This window comes from Coregonus clupeaformis, chromosome 1 (assembly GCF_020615455.1).
Source record: "Coregonus clupeaformis isolate EN_2021a chromosome 1, ASM2061545v1, whole genome shotgun sequence".
NCBI lineage: Eukaryota > Metazoa > Chordata > Actinopteri > Salmoniformes > Salmonidae > Coregonus > Coregonus clupeaformis.
Window position 1 is genome coordinate 42,855,133 of NC_059192.1, and position 22,367 is coordinate 42,877,499.

General features: G+C 44.2%; 1 protein-coding gene across 3 annotated transcripts; it reads right to left on the bottom strand.

The window, feature by feature from the left end:
• Positions 1–2,687: 2,687 nt before the first annotated feature.
• fignl1 (fidgetin-like 1) lies at positions 2,688–21,863 on the bottom strand. Of its 3 annotated transcripts, XR_006001326.2 has the most exons (3): positions 21,737–21,863; positions 19,409–19,568; positions 18,556–19,177 (listed from the first exon to the last, which is right to left on the bottom strand). XR_006001326.2 is itself a non-coding variant. In XM_041879671.1 (2 exons), the coding sequence occupies exon 2, from the start codon at positions 4,974–4,976 to the stop codon at positions 3,024–3,026; it is 1,953 nt and encodes a 650-aa protein (XP_041735605.1). In that variant the 5' UTR covers positions 4,977–4,993; positions 21,737–21,863; the 3' UTR covers positions 2,688–3,023. The 3 variants fall into 3 exon arrangements, 1 of the variants encoding a protein (XP_041735605.1); XM_041879671.1 differs by lacking the exons at positions 18,556–19,177; positions 19,409–19,568 and adding an exon at positions 2,688–4,993; XR_006001327.2 differs by lacking the exon at positions 19,409–19,568.
• Between the last annotated feature and the right edge of the window lie 504 nt (positions 21,864–22,367).

Here is a 22,367-nt window from a genome sequence, read left to right on the forward strand (position 1 = left end):
TGGGGACAGGGCTCAGAGGACCAGGCCTAGCTGCCTGGAGAGAGAGGCGAGGCCCGGCAGAGGAGCTCATCAGGGCTGTGCAGCGGCAGGCAGCGACAGCGGCGTCCGTCCAGATGGCTGCCATGTGATTCTGCGTAAACGGGAAGCAGCTGTGGCCAGCGCTGAGGCCCCCACCACGCTTCACTGGGACCTAACAGGGGAGGGAGGACATTTGCATAAAAGGGATAATCTGGCCAACAAACGCTCCCCCTGCCAGAATCCCAAATCTCACTTCCACTTTCGGACAGTTTGCTAAAATAGACCTACTCAACCACTTAAGAATCAGAGTGAACCATTCCATTAGGGAGGATCCTATTTGACCATGCCAGATTATGTTCAGAGTAACAGATTGGGCCTGTAACCGAAAGGTTACTAGTTGCTATCCCCGAGCCGACTAGGTGAAATCTGTCGATCTGCCCTTGAGCAAGGCACTTAACCCTAATTGCTCCAGGGTCACCGCCAATAATAGCTGATCCCTGGCCGTGACCCCACTCGCCGAGGGTGTCTCAGGGGAATGGGATATGCCAAAATCACATTTCCATTTCACACCACACACTTATACAGGTTACACACTTGTAAATGTGTGAAACAGGACAAATATAAGCACCTCCTATTTTACCTTTAAGATCAAGGAAAAAAAGCATCAGTTTAACATGCCCACAAGTCATATCTGTTAATCTTACAAATGGACAGAAAGGGGTCCATCCATGGACTGCAAATGTTAGACTGGTGTTCACAGGTTTAGATTACCTGCATGGACCGTGGGTGGCTGTGATAGCGCAAACTGGGATGAGTGTAAGGACAAAATACTGTGAAAGATGGATGTATGAGCTTATTTGACAGTCAGCAACTAAAATAATACTTAGCAAACATTTATTTAAATCAGCCATACTCAACAGGCAGACCAGATCCAGAACGGGGTCAATACGTTTTATTTTTAGGAACTCAGTCGGGTTTTCAACTTACTGCTGTTGAGGGTTGTAAACGTAGAATGCACACGGTGCAATTTTAAAATTTGGTAGCGCATGGGCAGTTTTCCTCTAGTTATGTCATTCACTGACAGACGTTAGAGAGCTATTTATAACCTGTCAGAATTGTCCAGTTGACTACTAGCTAGATAAGTAAATTAGGCTAACCAGCTACCTAAATCTTGTAGTTATCATGGCCAGATTACACGTCCAGGGGCCTTGACCCCAAAGGTGCCCCCACTGATTTTGTTGAGTCACTCAGGTATCATATGAACACACATAAGACATGGCAAAATTGCAGGAAATTAGCTTTAAAAAGGCAAAATATTTATCTCCGCCCCATGGCAAATTGTGTAGAATTGCAGGAAATGAGCTTTAAAACTGCAAAATGCTCTCCGCCAACAAGAAGGGTGTGAGGTGGGCCCTTTACTACGCTGATAAATGACAATATCCAACCGGACCTTTCCACCTAGGACATTTGTGTGACCGGACCTTCTCAAATAGTAGTCAAGCACCCCTGACTTATATAATCTTCAATAATCTTGACAGGGGTCCTTTTCCTTTGTAATGCAGCCTAGTACTGTTTAACTTCAATTCAAAGACAAAACTCAACCCAACATTCCTAGACTTATAAGTTGTTAAAGATACATGATGGTAGAAAATGACATTATTCTGGGTGTCAAGTGTCTGGATCTGCCATCCCAGCACCAGAGGAATTCTGTGTATCTGTCCCAGTCCAGCTGTGGGGAGCCATTCTGACAAGCTTCCACCACCCCTCTGGCATGTGCTCACTACTTGCATTGCTGGCTGATTTTACAAAGTTTCAATACGGCAGCCAACCCCAGAACACTGAAATATTAATCAGCGACTTGACAAAAATATGAAAAATACATGAAACCCTGTTTTCATGGTCTTCCAGTTTTTCAAAGATCGGTTTATGAAAATTGTGTACACAATCTATAATTGTCTCCTTCTCGACTAGCGACAGTCTATTTACAGAAAGGCATTCAACTTAAAAGGAGATCAACTACATTCAAAATCTCTGTTGACTCCTTGTGCATCTGGAGGACTAAGACTTGGCAGAGAGTGCAAGTTTCAGCTTTAAGTTGAGGACAGACAGTCTTGTATAGCTTAGTGAGATGAGCAGAATACCAAAAGTACTTGTTTTGGGATCATTAAAATATGGATTCTTACACAAAGATTAAATTACAGTTTCCCTGTTTTGTCACATACCAGCTTAATAGCGCATGGTTACTGTGACAGGCAGAGGCAATCCAAGGCAGATCTGTGGGCAAGCCTTATCATGAGAACAGGATACTCTCAGCATTAGTCAACTTTCCCAGCCATGGTTGGCACATCAATGACTTAAGTCAATGTTTCAGGAACAGTTTAGATTTTCTGTTTGAGAATGAGGTTGAATGTAAACTGTAAGGGATGAAGATATGCAAATGACAGGGAGACACTAGACCTCATTTAACAAACCTTGATGAGTTGATGATGATGATGAGTAACTGAAAGCTGATGTAGGCCTGCTTTCATCTGCTTTGGATAAACAGGTAGCTAGCTAATGGAGTGAATAGGGAATATTCTCCATAACCCGTCCTCAGAAAAACACTTTGCCACATTTCCAGTTACAAATAAAAACGTGTTTATTTATTTATTTATTTTTCAGTCATTTAGCAGACACTCTTATCCAGAGAGATTTACAGTTAATGAGTGCATACATATTATTTTTTTCATATTGCAGTGCAATGCAATAGAAAACATTTAGCAATGTTATTAGGAACATATTACTTACACCAACATTTTATTTAGTGAATCAAAAACAAATAGCCTATATTTGGGAATAAATATACTGTGCCATGGATTAGTAAATTAAAAATCAAGTTAACATTTAGACAGAATAGTAAAATAGTCTCATTTTATGGTGGAGTCTGTTGCGGGAAATCTAAAATGCAAGTTTATTTACTAAACATAAACTAAACATATCCCCAACAGTCCATACTGCTTCCCTGATCAACGACCACAACCAAAAGTATTGTTCCACTCCTCATAGAGCTTCAGGTCTTTGGCTGAGACGCTGGGCCTCACGATTCTCAGGGCCTCCTGGAAGTCACAGTGGAGGATGGGCCGCACCTGGTCGGGGGTGATGGTGGCAATGTCACTGAGCTGGATGCTCCGGATGGGGCCTAGCGCTGCCTCCCGGCACAGCCCTGTCATATCGGCCCCGGAAAAGCCCTCCGTCCCTGTGACCACGTTCTCCATCTCGTTCTCTCCCAGCTGGCTCTTCTCGCAGGCCATGAGGTTAGAGACTATCTGCCGTCGTGCAGCTGCCTCGGGAAGGGGGATGTAGAGGCGCTTGGCAAGGCGGCGCCTGGCTGCCTCATCTATCTCCTGAGGGCGGTTGGTGGCCCCCACCACCAGGATGCGGTCTTCGGCTGAGGTGGCCGCCCCGTCCAACTGAACCAGGAACTCCGTCTTTATCCGTCGGGATGAGTCGTGCTCCCCATCCGTACGCTGGGACAGCAGAGAGTCGATCTCGTCGATGAAGATGACTGCTGGCTGGTGGCAGCGGGCGATGGCAAAGAGTGCTCTCACCATTTTCTCTCCCTCCCCCACCCACTTTGAGGTGAGAGATGAGGCGCTGATGCTGAAGAAGGTGGCGCCTGACTGGCAAGCGATGCACTTCCCAATCAGAGTTTTTCCTGTCCCCGGGGGCCCAAATAGGAGGATGCCTTTGGGTGGACCACGGAGGCCAGTGAAGATGTCAGGCCGGAGCATAGGCCACACCACAATCTCCTTGATGGTGGCTTTGGCAAACTCCAGGCCAGCAATGTCGTCCCAGGCTACGGGCGGCCCGTGGTCCATAATTTCACTCATGATCAGCTCGATGATCTTGGGCTCAAAGTTTTTCAGACGCTCGTCCACTGGCTGAGTCTCCTGGGCATTGTTGCTACCGACCCCACCCTCCTCGTCCTCCTGCCTTGGCATGGGGGACACAAATTTGGAAAATGTCCCCCGTGGCCTGTTGGCCCCCAGTGACTTCTTCGTGGCACTCCCCATGGCAGCCGCCATCCCAGGGGGCTGCTGAGCTCTCTGGGGCTGGTGGGAGTGCTTTTTCTGCTGATCAACAATAAACTGCTCCCTTGCTGTTTTGAAGTTAGTGCCACCACCACGTGGATCTTGCCCTGCCTGGCCTCCAGATGCCCCCACTCTGCCATTCTCTCCACAGGAGTTGTAGAATGTCTTCCTCTTGGATGGGTTAGAGTTGAAGAAGACAGACTGGTTACCTTCAGGCCCTGGGTTTGGTTGTGGTGGAGCTGAGGAGTGCTGGCCAAACAGAGACTGAGCCCTTGCTGAAAGGCCAGCAGAGGAATGGGGGTGGCTGGGGACTCCCTCAGGGACTCTTGGTCTCTCTGCAGTAACACTCCGTAAATTGCTGAAAGTGCTGTTGCCCGCAGCCTTGGGCCATGATGTGGGTCCCGAGGGTTTGAATGGAGGCTCTGCAGCTCTGAGTCCAGTGGAGGGAACAACAGGCAGGGAGCTGCCTCTGCTCTCTTGTCCAACAGAGATATTAACATCTGCAGGTGCCACCAGGGACTTTCCACCCCCTGTCCCAGCCTGAATCATCTTCTGCACGCACGGCAGCTCCAGCACACTCGCAGTTGTCAGGGACGACTCCCATTTGTCGCTGTGGTTCCTCTGACTGCGGGCCAGGTGCAGCGCGCTCTCTGCATAGTTGTTAAGCCCCGTGCGAGGGTCGTCCGAGTCCAGCACTGCGGCATAGCGCTCCGAGTAAGTCCTGAGCAGGCTGGCCGTGCCGGCCTGAGAGAGCTGGGAGCTCGCCCATGCATATTGAATGGCGAGGATGTGCGCCCGATAGGCGTCTGCCGTCTGCTCAGGTGCGCAGGTGCCAGATGAAATGTCAAAGGACCTCCTCTGCCACTCGCCCAGGTGTGCACCACTCATGCCTGGCGTGCTCCAGCCTGTTTGAGAAATGGGGGACAGGAGTCATTAAAAATGCATGACCCAAGAAGCAGCCAGGCAAACAACAATACACACACACTCAGAAGACACACTCATTTTATAAATTCCATGAGCCTCAGTAAGTTGTGTTGACAGCCTTGTCTCATAGACTAGACTTAACATAGTAAATCCGGGACACTCAAATTAGTATGATATGTTATGTTTGGTATGGTTACATTAAGACAGAAGGTTACTTAAGGCAAAAACGAAAGGAGGGTGGTTGGTCAGGGTGGGTGTATAACGCGAACGTCTAGCAACCCAAAGTTTCCATGTTCAAATCTCATCACTGACAACTTTAGCAACTTATTACTTTTCAGCTACTTTGTAACTACTTAGCATGTTAGTTAACCCTTCCCCTAACCTTAACCCTTTAACCAAACTCCTAACCTTAACCCCTAACCTAGCTAACATTAGCCATCTAGCTAACATTAGTATTAGCCACCACACCACAAATTGGACTTCGTAACATATTGTACGAACTGCAATTCGTAACATATCATACGAAATGGATGATGGACATCCACAAATGAATACATACTCGTCATAAGACGGCATTCCCCTCGACCACTCCCACAAATTGGGGAAAAAAAACATTATTTTCCATTGACTCCCATTGTAAAAGAGCCAACTTTGTCATCGATTTTTATTTGTACAGAAATAACAAAACATGCCGAAAAGCTGCTGCGTTGTTCAATGTACAAATCCTGACATATGGTTCGCAATGCTCCCAGGTAGGGAAATAGAGCATGTGAGAAGAGCCCTGTGACTTCAGGTTATTCAGCGTGGGGTAGTGTCTAAGTAGGCTACACGTAGCTGGTGTCCAAGTAGGCTACACGTAGCTATATGTGTGGAAAACATTCCATCAAAGGTAAGATACAGGGGTTAAAGCAACAATAACAAAAAACATGACTGATCTCAAATCGATTGTCTGGGACCAAGTTAACCTCCCCTTTCATGTAAGAAAGTCATGACCATAATGCTTTTAGGGAAAGAGGATCATTTTGTACATGTATTAAACTGCAAGTTTGACCAATTCCAGTCCCCTTGCTTAGGGGGTCCGGGCTCCTTCCCAGGATAATCTTTATGTAGAAGGACTGAGTAGCTCAGTTCTGGTGACTTTATAAAAAGACATTCTACTCCAAAATGTATGAAAATAAAATGATGCTGACACCATCTAAAATATAATTTCCACCTCCTGAAATGGGCCCAATAACTTATTAGTAAACATTATGTTAACATTATTTGAGCATATTGGACCATGGTCTATATTTTCAGATGTGCTATTAGCAATAAGCATTATCACCTGTAGCCAACTGCTGAAGCATAGTGGCTATAAAATGCACATAGGCTGAAGCATGGGATTTGTCCATCTGCATTTACCCCTTTGGACAGAACATCCTGATTGTTATTATTATTATTTTTTATATATATATATATATATATATATATATGAATATATACGTTTTTAGTCATTATTATTCACTCAAAATTCAATTGCTTTTTGTTTCTATTACAATGTACAGTGCCTTCAGAAAGTATTCACACCCATTTAATCTTTCCACATTTTGTTGTGTTACAGCCTGAATTTAAAAATGGATTAAATTGAGATTTTCTTTCTTCCTCACTGGCCTACACAAGTGGAATTATGTTTTTCGAAATGTTTACAAATTCATTGAATGAAAAGCTGAAATGTCTTGAGTCAATAAGTATTCAACCCCTTTCTTATAGCAAGCCTAAATAAGTTCAGGAATAAAAAATAGCTTAACAAGTCACATAATAAGTTGCAAGGACTCAATAGTGTTTAACATGATTTTTTAATGACTACCTCATCTCTGTACCCACACATATCTGTAAGGTCCCTCAGTCGAGCAGTGAATTTCAAACACAGATTCAACCACAAAGACCAGGGAGGTTTTCCAATGCCTCGCAAAGAAGGGCAACTATTGGTAGATGGTTAAACATTTAAAAAGCAGACATTGAATATCCTTTGAGCATGGTGACGTTATGAATTACACTTTGGATGGAGTACCAATACACCCAGTCACTACAAAGATACAGGTGTCCTTCCTAACTCAGTTGACAGAGAGGAAGGAAACCGCCCAGAGATTTCACCATGAGGCCAATTGTGCCTTTAAAACAGTTACAGAGTTCAATGGCTGTGATAGGAGAACACTGAGGATGGATCAACAACATTGTAGTTACTCCACAATACTAACCTAATTGACAGAAGGAAAAGAAGGAAGCCTTTTCAGAATTAAAAAAAATCCAAAACATGCATCCTTTGGCAAAGCAATTAACTTTTTGTCCTGAATACAAAGTTTTATGTTTGGGGCAAATCCAATACAACACATTACTGAGTACCACTCTCCATATTTTCAAGCATAGTGGTGGCTGCATCATGTTATGGGTATGCTTGTAATAGTTAAGGACTGGGGAGTTTTTCAGCATAAAAAAGAAACGTAATTAAGCTAAGCACAGGCAGAATCCTAGAGGAAAAGCTGGTTCAGTCTGTTTTCCACCAGACAGTGGGATATAAATTCACCTTTCAGCAGGACAATAACCTAAAACACAAGGCCAAATCTACACTGGAGTTGCTTACAAAGAAGACAGTGAATGTTCCAGAGTGGCCGAGTTACAGTTTTGACTTAAATCTGCTTGACAATCTATGGCAAGACTTGAAAATTGTTGTCTAGCAATGATCAACAACCAATTTGGCAAATATTGTACAATCCAGCTGTGCAAAGCTCTTAGAGACTTACCGAGAAAGACTCACAGCTGTAGTTGCTGCCAAAGGTGATTCTAACATGTATTGACTCAGGGGTGTGAATACTTGTGTAAATTACATATTTCTGTATTTCATTTTCAATAAATTGGCAAAAATGTCTAAAAATATGTTTTCACTTTGTCATTATGGGGTATTGTGTGTAGATGTGTGAGAAAAAAATGGATACAATACATTTTGAATTCAGGCTGTAACAACAAAATGTGGAATAAGTCAAGGGGTATGATTACTTTCTGAAGGCACTGTATGTCATTGCCCTTTTAAGACGTCATTGCCCCTTTAAGAGCTCTGTTGCAGCTGCGCCTAAGAGCAAATGTATGCTTGATCCGAAAATGTGGTCGGTGGCGCCGTATGGATGGAGTGACGCAATTGCGAAGCCTCCGGAGGAACGCAGAGGCCAAATTGTGTTCCGTACCGTATCACTGTGTGCCTCTCACATTTTTTTACAATGCGGAGGGCTCTGTATAGCTCCGCATTGACATGATTGGTTGACGGTAGGTGAGGGCGGGAGGTCCGGTATAAACACAAACTCACTTCCTTGACAACTTCCTTCACAACAGCTCTGCGCTGCTTGGCAAAGCGCAATAAGTATGAACGCCCTGACTTCTGCAGAGGCCATATCACCGTAAATGCTGCATGGCCAATGCAGACGTTGGAATAACCATGCAGCTCCTTTAAAAAAGGGGTCTACAGACAATAGCAAACAGGGCCAATGGAGCGTAGCGCAGTGTTGCAATGTATTTTTTAGTCACAAAAGGGACGGCTCCTTGTAATATGCTGTGTCATTCGTTGCAGTTTTTACCTGCCTGGAAATTGAGACCCGACGTATCATTCCTTGCGAATACTGGGGGGCAGTATTGAGTACGTTTTGCAACGGAAGTCCCGCCCCTGTGTCTACATCACATCTTTCCCAGCATCCTTTCTGGTATAAACACAGAAGAGATGGACGTTCTGCTACTTCGCTTCTACTACTCACAAGCTTCCTTTTTTGTGGTTTTTATTTTGAGATTTGCTAAATGCAATTATGTCTATGTCCAGTTTAGAGGAGCGTCTGTGCAAGCAGGTGAGACAATACGAGAACGTTTACAACTCTTCGATGCAGTTGTATTCGGACAAGCAAGGAAAAGACAACAACTAGAGGGAGATATCACGAAATTTGAACACTGAAACTGATATCAAAGAAACATTTAAAAATACTTGGGACCGGTATGTTCGCATTCTGAAAAGGGTGAAGGAGATGAGGAGTGGGGCTGCCGGTGTGTGTCCCACCGATTGTCAGACAACTGGATTGGCTTGGTGTTCACGTGAAACATCGTCAGACAGAAACCAATATGCCAGATACGGTATGTACTCGTCATGCAGCTCTTTTCTGGTTGGGAGAAAATATGAGTGGGAAATATTTGGTGTCTGTGTTACCATAAGATTAGCAGGGCTAGTTCAAACATCAGAAAACAGACAGTGTGTTGTGTGTGTGTTAATTAGATTGAGATGTTTATGAAATCAGTTCTTTTGAGTAAACATTTTAACTCAAAAGGAGCCCATGGAGGGGTTTTAAGATGGCGAATACAATGCAAGCAATCTGCTTGTAGGTGTTGGAGGGGGGTGGTGTTTTGGACAGTCCAGTGATGGAGCTGAGCCCTAAGGGCCCATCTACAGGTGGTTCATCGCCCCTTGATTCATCATCTCTCTGGCCTGGTTCATCACCTCTCCGGCCCCTCTCCCCAACGCCCCTTCTCACCAACACCCAACCCACCGTCCAGGTGCACCTGTGCTCTATGCCCTGCAACTCCATCAACCTCCACCCCATCTCCCCTACTCAGCTCCAATGGTTGGAAGAGGAAGACAGCTGAACAGTGGCGAGACGTCATTCAGGGCAGCTGGGGCAGCACCTGTTTTGAGCCCCACCTGTTTAGCTAAAGAATATACACTGCTCAAAAAAATTAAGGGAACACTAAAATAACACATCCTAGATCTGAATGAATGAAATAATCTTATTAAATACTTTTTTCTTTACATAGTTGAATGTGCTGACAACAAAATCACACAAACATTTTCAATGGAAATCAAATTTATTAACCCATGGAGGTCTGGATTTGGAGTCACCCTCAAAATTAAAGTGGAAAACCACACTACAGGCTGATCCAACTTTGATGTAATGTCCTTAAAACAAGTCAAAATGAGGCTCAGTAGTGTGTGTGGCCTCCACGTGCCTGTATGACCTCCCTACAACGCCTGGACATGCTCCTGATGAGGTGGCGGATGGTCTCCTGAGGGATATCCTCCCAGACCTGGACTAGAGCATCCGCCAACTCCTGGACAGTCTGTGGTGCAACGTGGCATTGGTGGATGGAGCGAGACATGATGTCCCAGATGTGCTCAATTGGATTCAGGTCTGGGGAACGGGCGGGCCAGTCCATAGCATCAATGCCTTCCTCTTGCAGGAACTGCTGACACACTCCAGCCACATGAGGTTTAGCATTGTCTTGCATTAGGAGGAACCCAGGGCCAACCGCACCAGCATATGTTCTCACAAGGGGTCTGAGGATCTCATCTCGGTACCTAATGGCAGTCAGGCTACCTCCGCGAGCACATGGAGGGCTCTGCGGCCCCCCAAAGAAATGCCACCCCACACCATGACTGACCCACCGCCAAACCGGTCATGCTGGAGGATGTTGCAGGCAGCAGAACGTTCTCCACGGCGTCTCCAGACTCTGTCACGTCTGTCACGTGCTCAGTGTGAACCTGCTTTCATCTGTGAAGAGCACAGGGCGCCAGTGGCGAATTTGCCAATCTTGGTGTTCTCTGGCAAATGCCAAATGTCCTGCACGATGTTGGGCTGTAAGAACAACCCCCACCTGTGGACGTCGGGCCCTCATACCACCCTCATGGAGTCTGTTTCTGACCGTTTGAGCAGACACATGCACATTTGTGGCCTGCTGGAGGTCATTTTGCAGGGCTCTGGCAGTGCTCCTCCTGCTCCTCCTTGCACAAAGGCGGAGGTAGCGGTCCTGCTGCTGGGTTGTTGCCCTCCTACGGCCTCCTCCACGTCTCCTGATGTACTGGCCTGTCTCCTGGTAGCGCCTCCATGCTCTGGACACTACGCTGACAGACACAGCAAACATTCTTGCCACAGCTCGCATTGATGTGCCATCCTGGATGAGCTGCACTACCTGAGCCACTTGTGTGGGTTGTAGACTCCGTCTCATGCTACCACTAGAGTGAAAGCACCGCCAGCATTCAAAAGTGACCAAAACATCAGCAAGGAAGCATAGGAACTGAGAAGTGGTCTGTGGTCACCACTTGCAAAACCAGTCCTTTATTGGGGGTGTCTTGCTAATTGCCTATAATTTCCACCTGTTGTCTATTCCATTTGCACAACAGCATGTGACATTTATTGTCAATCAGTGTTGCTTCCTAAGTGGACAGTTTGATTTCACAGAAGTGTGATTGACTTGGAGTTACATTGTGTTGTTTAAGTGTTCCCTTTATTTTTTTTGAGCAGTGTATATACAGCACCAGTCAAATGTTTGGACACACCTACTCATTCAAGGGTTATTCTTTATTTTTACTATTTTCTACATTGTAGAATAATAGTGAAGACATCAAAACTTTGAAATAACTCATATGGAATCATGTAGTAACCAAAACAGTGTTAACTAAATCAAAATATATTTTATATTTATGATTCTTCAAAGTAGCCACCATTTGCCTTGATGACAGCTTTGCACACTCTTGGCATTCTCTCAACCAGATTCATGAGGTAGTCACCTGGAATGCATTTCAATTAACAGGTGTGCCTTCTTAAAAGTTAATTTGTGGAATTGCTTTCCTTAATGCGTTTGAGCCAATCAGTTTTGTTATGACAAGGTAGGGTTTGTATACAGAAGATAGCCCTATTTGGTAAAATACCTATTCCATATTATGGCAAGAACAGCTCAAATAAGCAAAGAGAAACAACAGTCCATCATTACTTTAAGACATGAGTTTCTTCAAGTGCAGTCGCAAAAACCATCAAGCGCTATGATGAAACAGGCTCTCATGAGGACCACCACAGGAAAGGAAGACCCAGAGTTACCTCTGCTGCAGAGGATAAGTTCAATAGAGTTAACTGCACCTCAGACTGCAGCCCAAAGAAATTCAAGTTCAAGTAACAGACACATCTCAACATCAACTGTTCAGAGGAGACTGCGTGACTCAGGCCTTCATGGTCGAATTGCTGCAAAGAAACCACAACTAAAGGACACCAATACGAAGAAGAGACTTGCTTGGGACAAGAAACACGAGCAATGGACATTATACTGGTGGAAATATGTCCTTTGGTCTGATGAGTCCAAATTTGAGATCTTTGGTTCCAACCGCTGTGTCTTTGTGAGACGCAGAGTAGGTGAACAGATGATCTCCGCATGTGTGGTTCCCACCGTGAAGCATGGAGGAGGTGGTGTGATGGTGTGGGGGTGCTTTGCTGGTGACACTGTCAGTGATTTATTTAGAATTCAAGGCACACTTAACCAGCATGGCTACCACAGCATTCTGCAGCGATACGCCATCCCATCTGGTTTGCGCTTAGTGGGAATATCATTTGTTTTTAACAACAGGACAATGACCCAAAACACACCTCCAGGCTGTGAAAGGGCTATTTGACCAAGAAGGAGAGTGAATTACTTCGACTAACCGGTGCCCCCGCACATTGACTCGGTACCGGTACCCCCTGTATTTAGCCTCACTATTGTTACTTTTACTGCTGCTCTTTAATTATTTGTTACTTTTAGGATTATTTAATATTTTTTAAATATTTTTTGGGGGTATTCTTTTTAAAACTGCATTGTTGGTTAAGGGCTTGTAAGTAAGCATTTCACTGTAAGGTCTACACCTGTTGTATTCGGCGCATGTGACAAATACAATTTGATTTGATTTGATTTGTATCAGATGACCTGGCCTCCACAATCACTCGACCTCAACCCAATGGAGATGGTTTGGGATGAGTTGGACCGCAGAGTGAAGGAAAAGCAGCCAACAAGTGCTCAGCATATGTGGGAACTCCTTCAAGACTGTTGGAAAAGCATTCCTCATGAAGCTGGTTGAGAGAATGCCAAGAGTGTGCAATGCTGTCATCAAGGCAAAGGGTGGCTACTTTGAAGAATCTAAAATCTCAAATATATTTTGATTTGTTTAACACTTTTTTTGGTTACTACATGACTCCTTATGTGTTATTTCATAGTTTTGATGTCTTCACTATTACTCTACAATGTAGAAAATAGTAAAAATAAAGAAAAACCCTTGAATGAGTAGGTGTGTCCAAACTTTTGACTGATACTGTATATGTTTATTATTATTTTTTTGCCTGTTTTGTATGTTATGTTGGCATTAATACATGTCATATCAGTTTGCAAACAATATAAAAAAAAGAGTCCTTGGCTTAATAAATCCGCATACAAACATGGTCTCTTTTTTGCTTTCTTGAGTAAGGCAGCTCCAAAATGCAGGTGTTTCAGCCTAGCTCAGTGATTTCTGTGATGGTGGGGCAGCCAGCGGAAAATACATAGCGTAGGGGTTAGTAATGTTCTCTAGTTGCGCTTTGATTGGCTCAGTGTTCTGTCACTCATGGGGACACTACGTCCCCGCAAAATCTACGGGAGAGCTCGTAAATTCAAGCCCCTTGGGTGCTGCCATAGAGTTACATTAGAAGTGCCCATCCAAGAAGGCTCAAGGTCATTGGCCACAGATAAAATGACGTCAAATCACATTATATCTACCATAGCTTTGATTGGACTGATCATGTCAACATGATACTTTCAAAATCTTAGCTAGCAAGGTAGACAAGCAGTCATCATCATGAATCAAGTCGACAATCTACTGGCAAATCCTTTTCAATCTTTGACATATGAATAGAAATTATTGATAAAACGTATCGGTGCTCATCGGCCATTGGACATAAACATTACACAACAAGTTGGAAATAGCAAATTCAACAATGAGTGGTTGGAAGGAATCAGTGGCTAACCGCAAGCTTTGCAAAGCAATCACTAGCCTGCTATTCAGTGGAGAGGGTGTGTAGTCCAAGTCTGGGTTTAAGGTTCTCTTTTCCAAGGATAAACATTCACTCGCAACACACCATGGGCCAGAAAAGGTTGAATACATTGGCCATGCTATCAATCCAGCATGACTTCTGTCGTGTTCAAAACAACTGGAAACTCGGAACTGGGAAATCTCAGACTTCAGTGAGTTCAAGACAACTGGGAACTTGGGGAAGAAACGAGCTCCGACTGGGAAAATACGTTTTGAACAGTCATCCAACTCGGAATTCCAACTCGGGCCTCTTTCTAGAGCTCCAACCTGAAGATCACTGACGTCATGATTCGACCTTGTTCCCAGTTGTCTTGAAAGCACCATAAATCCAGAGAATGCCAGACTTTGATGACAATGTTTGATGACAAAATTTGCCCGCGAGAAGGACCGCCGCACCACCACCTTCCTGGTGCTCTTTCATGCCGTCCCTAGGAGGGGTGCGTCACTTGAGTGGGTTGAGTTACTGACGTGATCTTCCTGTCTGGGTTGGCGCCCCCCCTTGGTTTGTGCTGTGGTGGAGACCTCTGTGGGCTATACTCGGCCTTGTCTCAGGATTGTAAGTTGGTGGTTGAGGATATCCCTCTGGTGGTGCGGGGGCTGTGCTTTGGCAGAGTGGGTGGGGTTATATCCTTCCTGTTTGGCCCTGTCCGGGGGTTTCTTCGGATGGGGCCACAGTGTCTCCGGACCGCTCTGTCTCAGCCTCCAGTATTTATGCTGCAGTAGTTTATGTGTCGGGGGCTGGGGGTTAGTTGGTTATACCTGGAGTACTTCTCCTTTCTTATCCAGTGTCCTGTGTGAATTTAAGTATGCTCTCTCTAATTCTCTCGTTCTCTCTTTCTCTCTGAGAACCTGAGCCCTAGGACCATACGTCAGGACTACCGGGCATGCTGACACCTTGCTGTCCCCAGTCCGCCTGGCCTTGCTGCTATTCCAGTTTCAACTGTTCTGCCTGCGGTTCAAACCCCTACCTGTCCCAGACCTGCTGTTTTCAACTCTTAATGATCGGCTATGAAAAGCCAACTGAGAGACCTGAGCCCTAGGACCATACGTCGGGACTACCGGCCGTGGTGACTCCTTGCTGTCCCCAGTCCGCCTGGCCTTGCTGCTATTCCAGTTTCAACTGTTCTGCCTGCGGTTATGGAACCCCTACCTGTCCCAGACCTGCTGTTTTCAACTCTTAATGATCGGCTATGAAAAGCCAACTGAGATTTATTCCTGATTATTATTTGACCATGCTTGTCACTTATGAACATTTTGAACATCTTGGCATGGTTCTGTTATAATCTCCACCCGGCACAGCCAGAAGAGGACTGGCCACCCCTCATAGCCTGGTTCCTCTCTAGGTTTCTTCCTAGGTTTTGGCCTTTCTAGGGAGTTTTTCCTAGCCACCGTGCTTCTACACCTGCATTACTAGCTGTTTGGGGTTTTAGGCTGGGTTTCTGTAAAGCACTTCGAGATATTAGCTGATGTAAGAAGGGCTATATAAAATAAAATTGATTGATTGATTGATTCCTGTTCAAGTGAGCACAGCACAACAAGGTCCAAAAATGTATTGTATGCTGCTGCATAAATAATGTAATACAGTGCCTTGCAAAAGTATTCATCCCCCTTGGCGTTTTTCCTATTCTGTTGCATTACAACCTGTAATTTAAATGGATTTTTATTTGGATTTAATGTAATGGACATACACAAAATAGTCAAAATTGGTGGTGAAAAAAATTACTTGTTTCAAAAAATGCTAAAAAATGAATAACGGAAAAGTGGTGCGTGCATATGTATTCACCCCCTTTGCTATGAAGACCCTAAATAAGATCTGGTGCAACCAATTACCTTCAGAAGTCACATAATTAGTTAAATAAAGTCCACCTGTGTGCTATCTAAGTGTAACATGATCTGTCACATGATCTCAGTATATATACACACCTGTTCTGAAAGGCCCCAGAGTCTGCAACACCACTAAGCAAGGGGCACCACCAAGCAAGCGGCACTATGAAGACCAAGGAGCTATCCAAACAGGTCAGGGACAAAGTTGTGGAGAAGTACAGATCAGGGTTGGGTTATAAAAAAATATCAGAAACTTTGAACATCCCAGGAAGCACCATTAAATCCATTATTAAAAAATGGAAAGAATATGGCCAAACCTGCCAAGAGAGGGCAGCCCACCAAAACTTATGGACCAGGCAAGGAGGGCATTAATCAGAGGCAACAAAGAGACCAAAGATAACCCTGAAGGAGCTGCAAAGCTCCACAGCAGAGATTGGAGTATCTGTCCATAGGACCACTTTAAGCTGTACACTCCACAGAGCTGGGCTTTACGGAAGAGTGGCCAGAAAAAAGCCATTGCTTAAAGAAAAAAATAAGCAAACCTGTTTGGTGTTCGCCAAAAGGCATGTGGGAGACTCCCCGAAAACATATGGAAGAAGGTACTCTGGTCAGATGAGACTAAAATTGAGCTTTTTGGCCATCAAGGAAAACGCTATGTCTGGTGCAAACTAGGGGTGTAACGATCCATCTACTACAACGATGTATCGATTTATATTCCTATGATCCAACTACATCGATCTGTGCTCGGCGAGTTGGCCTTTTGGACAACATATATCAATCTAACATCGTTTTAAAATGTAATAAATCGATTGTATCGATACTAGGAAATAACCCATTGGATTTAAGCACGTCAGACATTATATGGATGTTTTTTCTTAGCACTTTTAATGATAAAGGCTTTAAACATTACTCGATTCAGTCTGCCTATCCGTGACGTCATCGCCCCGCGCCAGCAGCAGCGCAAAGACAACAAAACATAGCATGGCGGACGACAGAGGAGAAGCCGACGAGCAAGAAATTATCAAGCCACCATTGCGGTCCTTACAAGAAACAGGAATCTAGGAAACTTCACCTGCACTGTCCAGTATCCAGGTATTTATTTCAGTCACACTGGTTGAATTTTTGGCTAAAAGGTTACTGAATCGATTTCAAGTCACTGAATCGTTTCGGATCGTTCTAAATGAACCAATATCGTCCTTGAATCGTATCGACAACCACGAATCGTGATACAAATCGAATCGTTGTTAAAACGAATCGTTACACCCCTAGTGCAAACCCAACACCTCTCATCACCCCGAGAACACCATCTCCACAGTGAAGTGTGGTGGTGGCAGCATCATGCTGTGGGAATGTTTTTCCATCGGCAGGGACTGGGAAACTGGTCAGAATTGAAGGAATGATGGATGGTGCTAAATACAGGGAAATTCTTGAGGGAAACCTGTTTCAGTCTTCCAGAGATTTGAGACTGGGACGGCTGTTCACCTTCCAGCAGGACAATGACCCTAAGCATACTGCTAAAGCAGCACTCGAATGGTTTAAGGGGAAACATTGAAATGTCTTGGAATGGACTAGTCAAAGCCCAGACCTCAATCCAATTGAGAATCTGTGGTATGACTTAAAGATTCCTGTACACCAGCGGAACCCATCCAACTTGAAGGAGCTGAAGCAGTTTTGCCTTGAAGAATGGGCAAAAATCCCAGTGGCTAAATGTGCCAAGCTAATAGAAACATACCCCAAGAGACTTGCAGCTGTAATTGCTGCAAAAGGTGGCTCTACAAAGTATTGACTTTGGCGGGGGTGAATAATTATGCACGCTCAAGTTCAGTTTTTTGGTCTTATTTCTTGTTTGTTTCACAAGAAAAAATATTTTGCATCTTCAAGGTGGTAGGCATGTTGTGTAAATCAAATGATACAAACCCCCCAAAAATCCATTTAAATTCCAGGTTGTAAGGCAACAAAATTGCCAAGGGGGGTGAATACTTTCGCAAGCCACTGTATGCCAGGGAGATATGTATACTGTAGCTAAGAAAGCAATACTAAGTGTATGTTGTGTAGTAAGCTGTTAGTAGCCCATGTAGCCTATAGCCTGTTTTAGAGAAATGTAATCATCAAATATTGTAAACGCTTTCATTGTCTGCTTATATGCCTCCTTTATTTATCCTACGGTTCTGACTTGTTGTACAGGGAGAATACTGTAAGAATGGCCCATGTTCTGAATTCTGTCGCTGTACATTTCAAAAGTGCTGAACTAAGTTATAGACTACGTCCGTCCTAGCTCGCTCACTAATGTCTTAATCGAAATTACGGCTTGCCTCTTATCCGCTCGTCGTTCCCTTATGCCAGAGTTTGTACATCTCAATTGCCAGTAGAAACCACATTTGTTTAGGCAAGTCAGCTATGTTAGTTTTTTTTAAGACAGAAAATGAGGCTGAATGAACTGTTTTGCTACCAGACAAGGCTCTGCTTTATGTAGGCTTTACTTTGTTTTTTCCCCCTTTCATCACAGTTTTCACCTGTGTTTTACATTGCACTATTTTCCTTGTGATAGTAAATAAATATCTAAAAGGTCTGCAAATGTATTTGTCTGGATATTTGTACTTGTGGCTGAAAATATTACGGTTTTGAATCAGTCACTCAGTAAACTTGTACTGCTTTGTACATGAGCTATGTAGATGAGGTTAATGTCTTGGGGGTCTAGCCTTATTGTCTACAGCTGGACAGTCATTCTCACCCATTTACCATAGCAGGAAAGTTCTCATTGAAAGGCCACGACACGACAAGATCAGGTAAATATCTTGAGGGTCTAGCCTCCCAAAAAATATATGAAAAACTAAAACAAGGATGAAGTGACTCATTATAGTACTCTTTATTGTGATTTGTAAAGTGTGAATAATAAAAACAACTCAATCCAAACAGCAAAATCAAGTGTGTAGCTCACAACATGACACAAACAGTCATCAACCAGAAGAAGAGAATGTATGTGTGCACATGTTTTCCACATCACACTCCAACATTTACTGTAGGGTGCCACCTGTGATAGCAGCATCCTGGAAAGACACTTGACCAGCTGGTGTGAGGATGTAGTCCTTTGTGTTGTTGCATACGTCTATTGCAACTCTGGTTACCCTGTCTGCCGAAATGTTTCTTGGGTCCAGGAAGCTGGTGTACCCTTGTACCACCTGTCTCCACTCCTCTGGAAGTAGGTCCCCAGTGGGTGTGGAGTGGTCAACAAATGTGGGGTTGATGTACCTTGTTGATGAATCTGTGTTGTCAGTGTCTGTGGTGCAAAGGTAGTTGTGGAGGGCCACGCAGGCCTTCACAATGGTCTCAGCTTTCTCTGGGGCAACCTCAAGGGCTCATCCCAGGATCCTCCATCTTGCAGCAAGGATCCCAAAGAAGTTCTCTGAAATCCTTCTGGCTCTTGAGTGGCGGTAGTTGTAGATCTTCTTGGCGTCATCAAGGCCAGAAGAACCTTTGAATAAAAGCGTTCCCATTAGTATTGAACAGGAACATGAAAGCTTTCAATTGTGTACTGTCATAACTGTGTAGCCTATACTTTGGAAAAAGGCCCCCCATCCTCTTATTGGGTTGCCATATCACTTTTGTGAGGCATATCATTACAATGTCTATATTGGTATAATGTTCACATCATATGTATGTAGTCACATGTATTTAGCGTATCTTTCCTGGATATGGTCGGTACCTTGCATTGCAGACTGCCATCAGGACCATTGAGAAAAATCCCTTGTAGTTGCAGAAATCGCTGCCAGAGTTTGCCTGATCTCGGATCCGAACATGTTGTCTGTAGACAGCTCATGCACAAAACGGATAATTTCAAGAATCCCCCAAATCTCTGGCGATTTCTGCCCATTGTGCCACAGAGGGATAAGGAACAAAATCTTCCTTCAGGACATGACAGATAGCGTGGGACACTTCCATGACGATGGCACAACTGTCGAGATTCCTAACTTATAAATTATACCTCGCAGCGATACTTTGCTGTGTGCTGCCACTCGCTAAAACACCGAAGGGTCACGGACATCCTTTCTGCAGCACTTATGGGCAAGCTGTGAGTAAAGTCGTCAAATCTGGCAACCGACATCCGAAAGTATTGAACATGTATTTCCACGTCAATGCTTCGCAGAGGTTGGACAAGATTCTCCATCGCATCGTCCCCTCTAAGTGTTCAGTGGATGAACTTGCCATTTTCTCTCGCTTCCCCCCCCCCCTTCTCCTGAGTAGTAATAGTAGTTCAAGCTCTAGCAATTCAAATAGAGACATGTTTGCTTCTAAAAAGTTGTGTCGTAAAGCATAGAACACCAGACTAGCCTGACATGTAACTAGCATTTGTAAACAGGCATATAATACCGGATCCGGAAGTTCAAACGCCATCGCTAGCTAGAGTCAAAAAGAGTGACACCGCCCCTCTTGCTTGGTAAACTACGTTGGCTCCCCAAGCCCCCAGTGGATATACACTACACAAGGCATACTTCCTCTCTGGGTGGAACGCAACGAAAAAAGTCCGCTGTCCCAAAAAACCCGACTCCACCCACATACATAGATCAACCGAGTGGCGCTTGTAGCCGCCTTAAACCATTCTTCAAACTCCGGTTGTAAAACGATCGATGCCACACGCGCAATTGAAGGAGTATATAAATAAACGTGGTAGCAATGTAAAACTGGGATCCCCCTCTTTTTTTAAACAAAGGCCAAAACTGCTTTCAAACGTGTTTGCCTGGTGTTTGAATTAAGAATAGTTGTGCATTGACTTTAGCAACTTGAATGCGTCTCGAGATAAATATTTATCTCGCATAGAACACACAACAAGCCGACAAGGTAAATAGGTAAACTATTCTACTATGGAGTTGTCTGATTTTGTTTTAATAATAACAGTACATGGCAAAAAATAGGTGCACTGTAAAGTTACATCCTGAGTGATAAAGTATAGGCTTTTAATTACTTTGCCAGCAGCTACAGTAGGCTACACACCGCTGTCTGAGTTGAACTCTGCTGTAGAGCGCATTATTAAAGACTATTTAAGTCCCTTCATCGGAACATTGGAGTGTCAACAATCATGCGGAGAAAATAAAATATTTGAGAATATATTTATTTGGAATATATTTCGTAGAACAGACATGCTTCTGCCTGTATTTGGAAGTGTCATTTCCAAACCAGCAGACAAGAAAATGGTGTTTGAAAAAGGTCAAGTTTTTGCTGTGAGCCAAGGTAACCATGGCATGGGTTGTTTTCCCCCCAAGGCGGACGGGGCGGAGACGTTCTGTCTAATATCTGACTGAGTATACCAAACATAACATATCATATTAATTTGAGTGTCCTGGATTTTGTTGTTGTTGAGTGTGCTGGACCTACCCCCGAGTCTAGTTGGTGTTGAAGAGATCATCACATAACTTCTCTTATTCAATGTCAGTCATGTCAAGTAGCGAAATTTACATATTCTTAGCCATATGGCACATTACCAACTCCAGTTGGGATTATGAATATAACGTCCGAAAGTGGAAGATAATGTTTTAGGAAAATATTTACCCCCTGGACAATGTCCCCTACATTACTGTTGTCATTTGTGTTCAATGTTGTCTTTTTTTTACTCGTTCTGAGCATATTTTCATAACACCTGGCTGGATAACTAAGTGCAACGCGACTGAAACAAGACGACCTGGAACACAAATGACAACTGTAAATATTGCGGCCACATTTTGCAGGCAACCGGCCTAGGAAAATGGACAGCTTTATCAAAAATAACTGCTTGTTCTGTTCACATAGTGACTAGCAGTATTTCAATCTTCTCGATGGAGAAGTGTGGCATATCCCATCCCTGCAATGAGGTACGTTTTCCGAACAATATCTCGCGCCGGCTCCACGGTGTCTTAATGTAACAATGATTGCGTTCCGACCCAGTGCACCTAGTAAACAATCGCAGTAGGGTCGGTATCTTCTGGCAAGTTAGCTAGCTAGTTGGCTTAGCTAGCTAAGTTACCAACCTAACTGGCGTCTTAGACAGATCTCGACTTACCACAGATAAGTAACAAACAGTTGTAGCTGGAAAAATAGAGAAAATAACTTTTTGCACAATGGAAAAGTGGTTATATCCCATTCACAGGCACAACTGGCAGCACAAAAATGCTTCCCGCCGCGCCAAATCAGAATTGTTCTTCTTCTTCTGTGGATTTTATATGGCGGTTGGCAACCAACTTTAATGCGCATTACCGCCACCACCTGGACTGGAGTGTGGTCCAGAGACAGTGAAGATCTAAATACTACCCAATAATCTCGTCTCCCTAAGGAAACGAAATACATAATTAAATACTACATCCCCTGAAGATTTCCCCAGCAGTTCCCTTAATCCTGGCTCTTCGACCCCATTACTCCTCAAATCTAATAACAATCACTCCCTTTCTCTCACATATTTCTGGCACTGAAATAGAACATGTTCCACTGTCTCCATCTCCTCCTGACAATGATCACACCTCCCAGTCGGATGTTTCCCCACCACTTTCAATGTACTATTTAGTCTTGTGTGTCCCGGTCTCAGCCTTGTGACTACACTTTGCTCCCTTCTCTCTCGGCCTGAGGACCTCCCTGCCTCCACCTTTTCCTGGATCTTATACAGGGTTCTTCCCTTACTCTCCCTGTTCCACAACTCT

Coding starts and splice junctions, on each gene's coding strand:
- fignl1 (XM_041879671.1), bottom strand. CDS start 4,976: ATGAGTGGTGCACACCTGGGCGAGTGGCAGAGGAGGTCCTTTGACATT.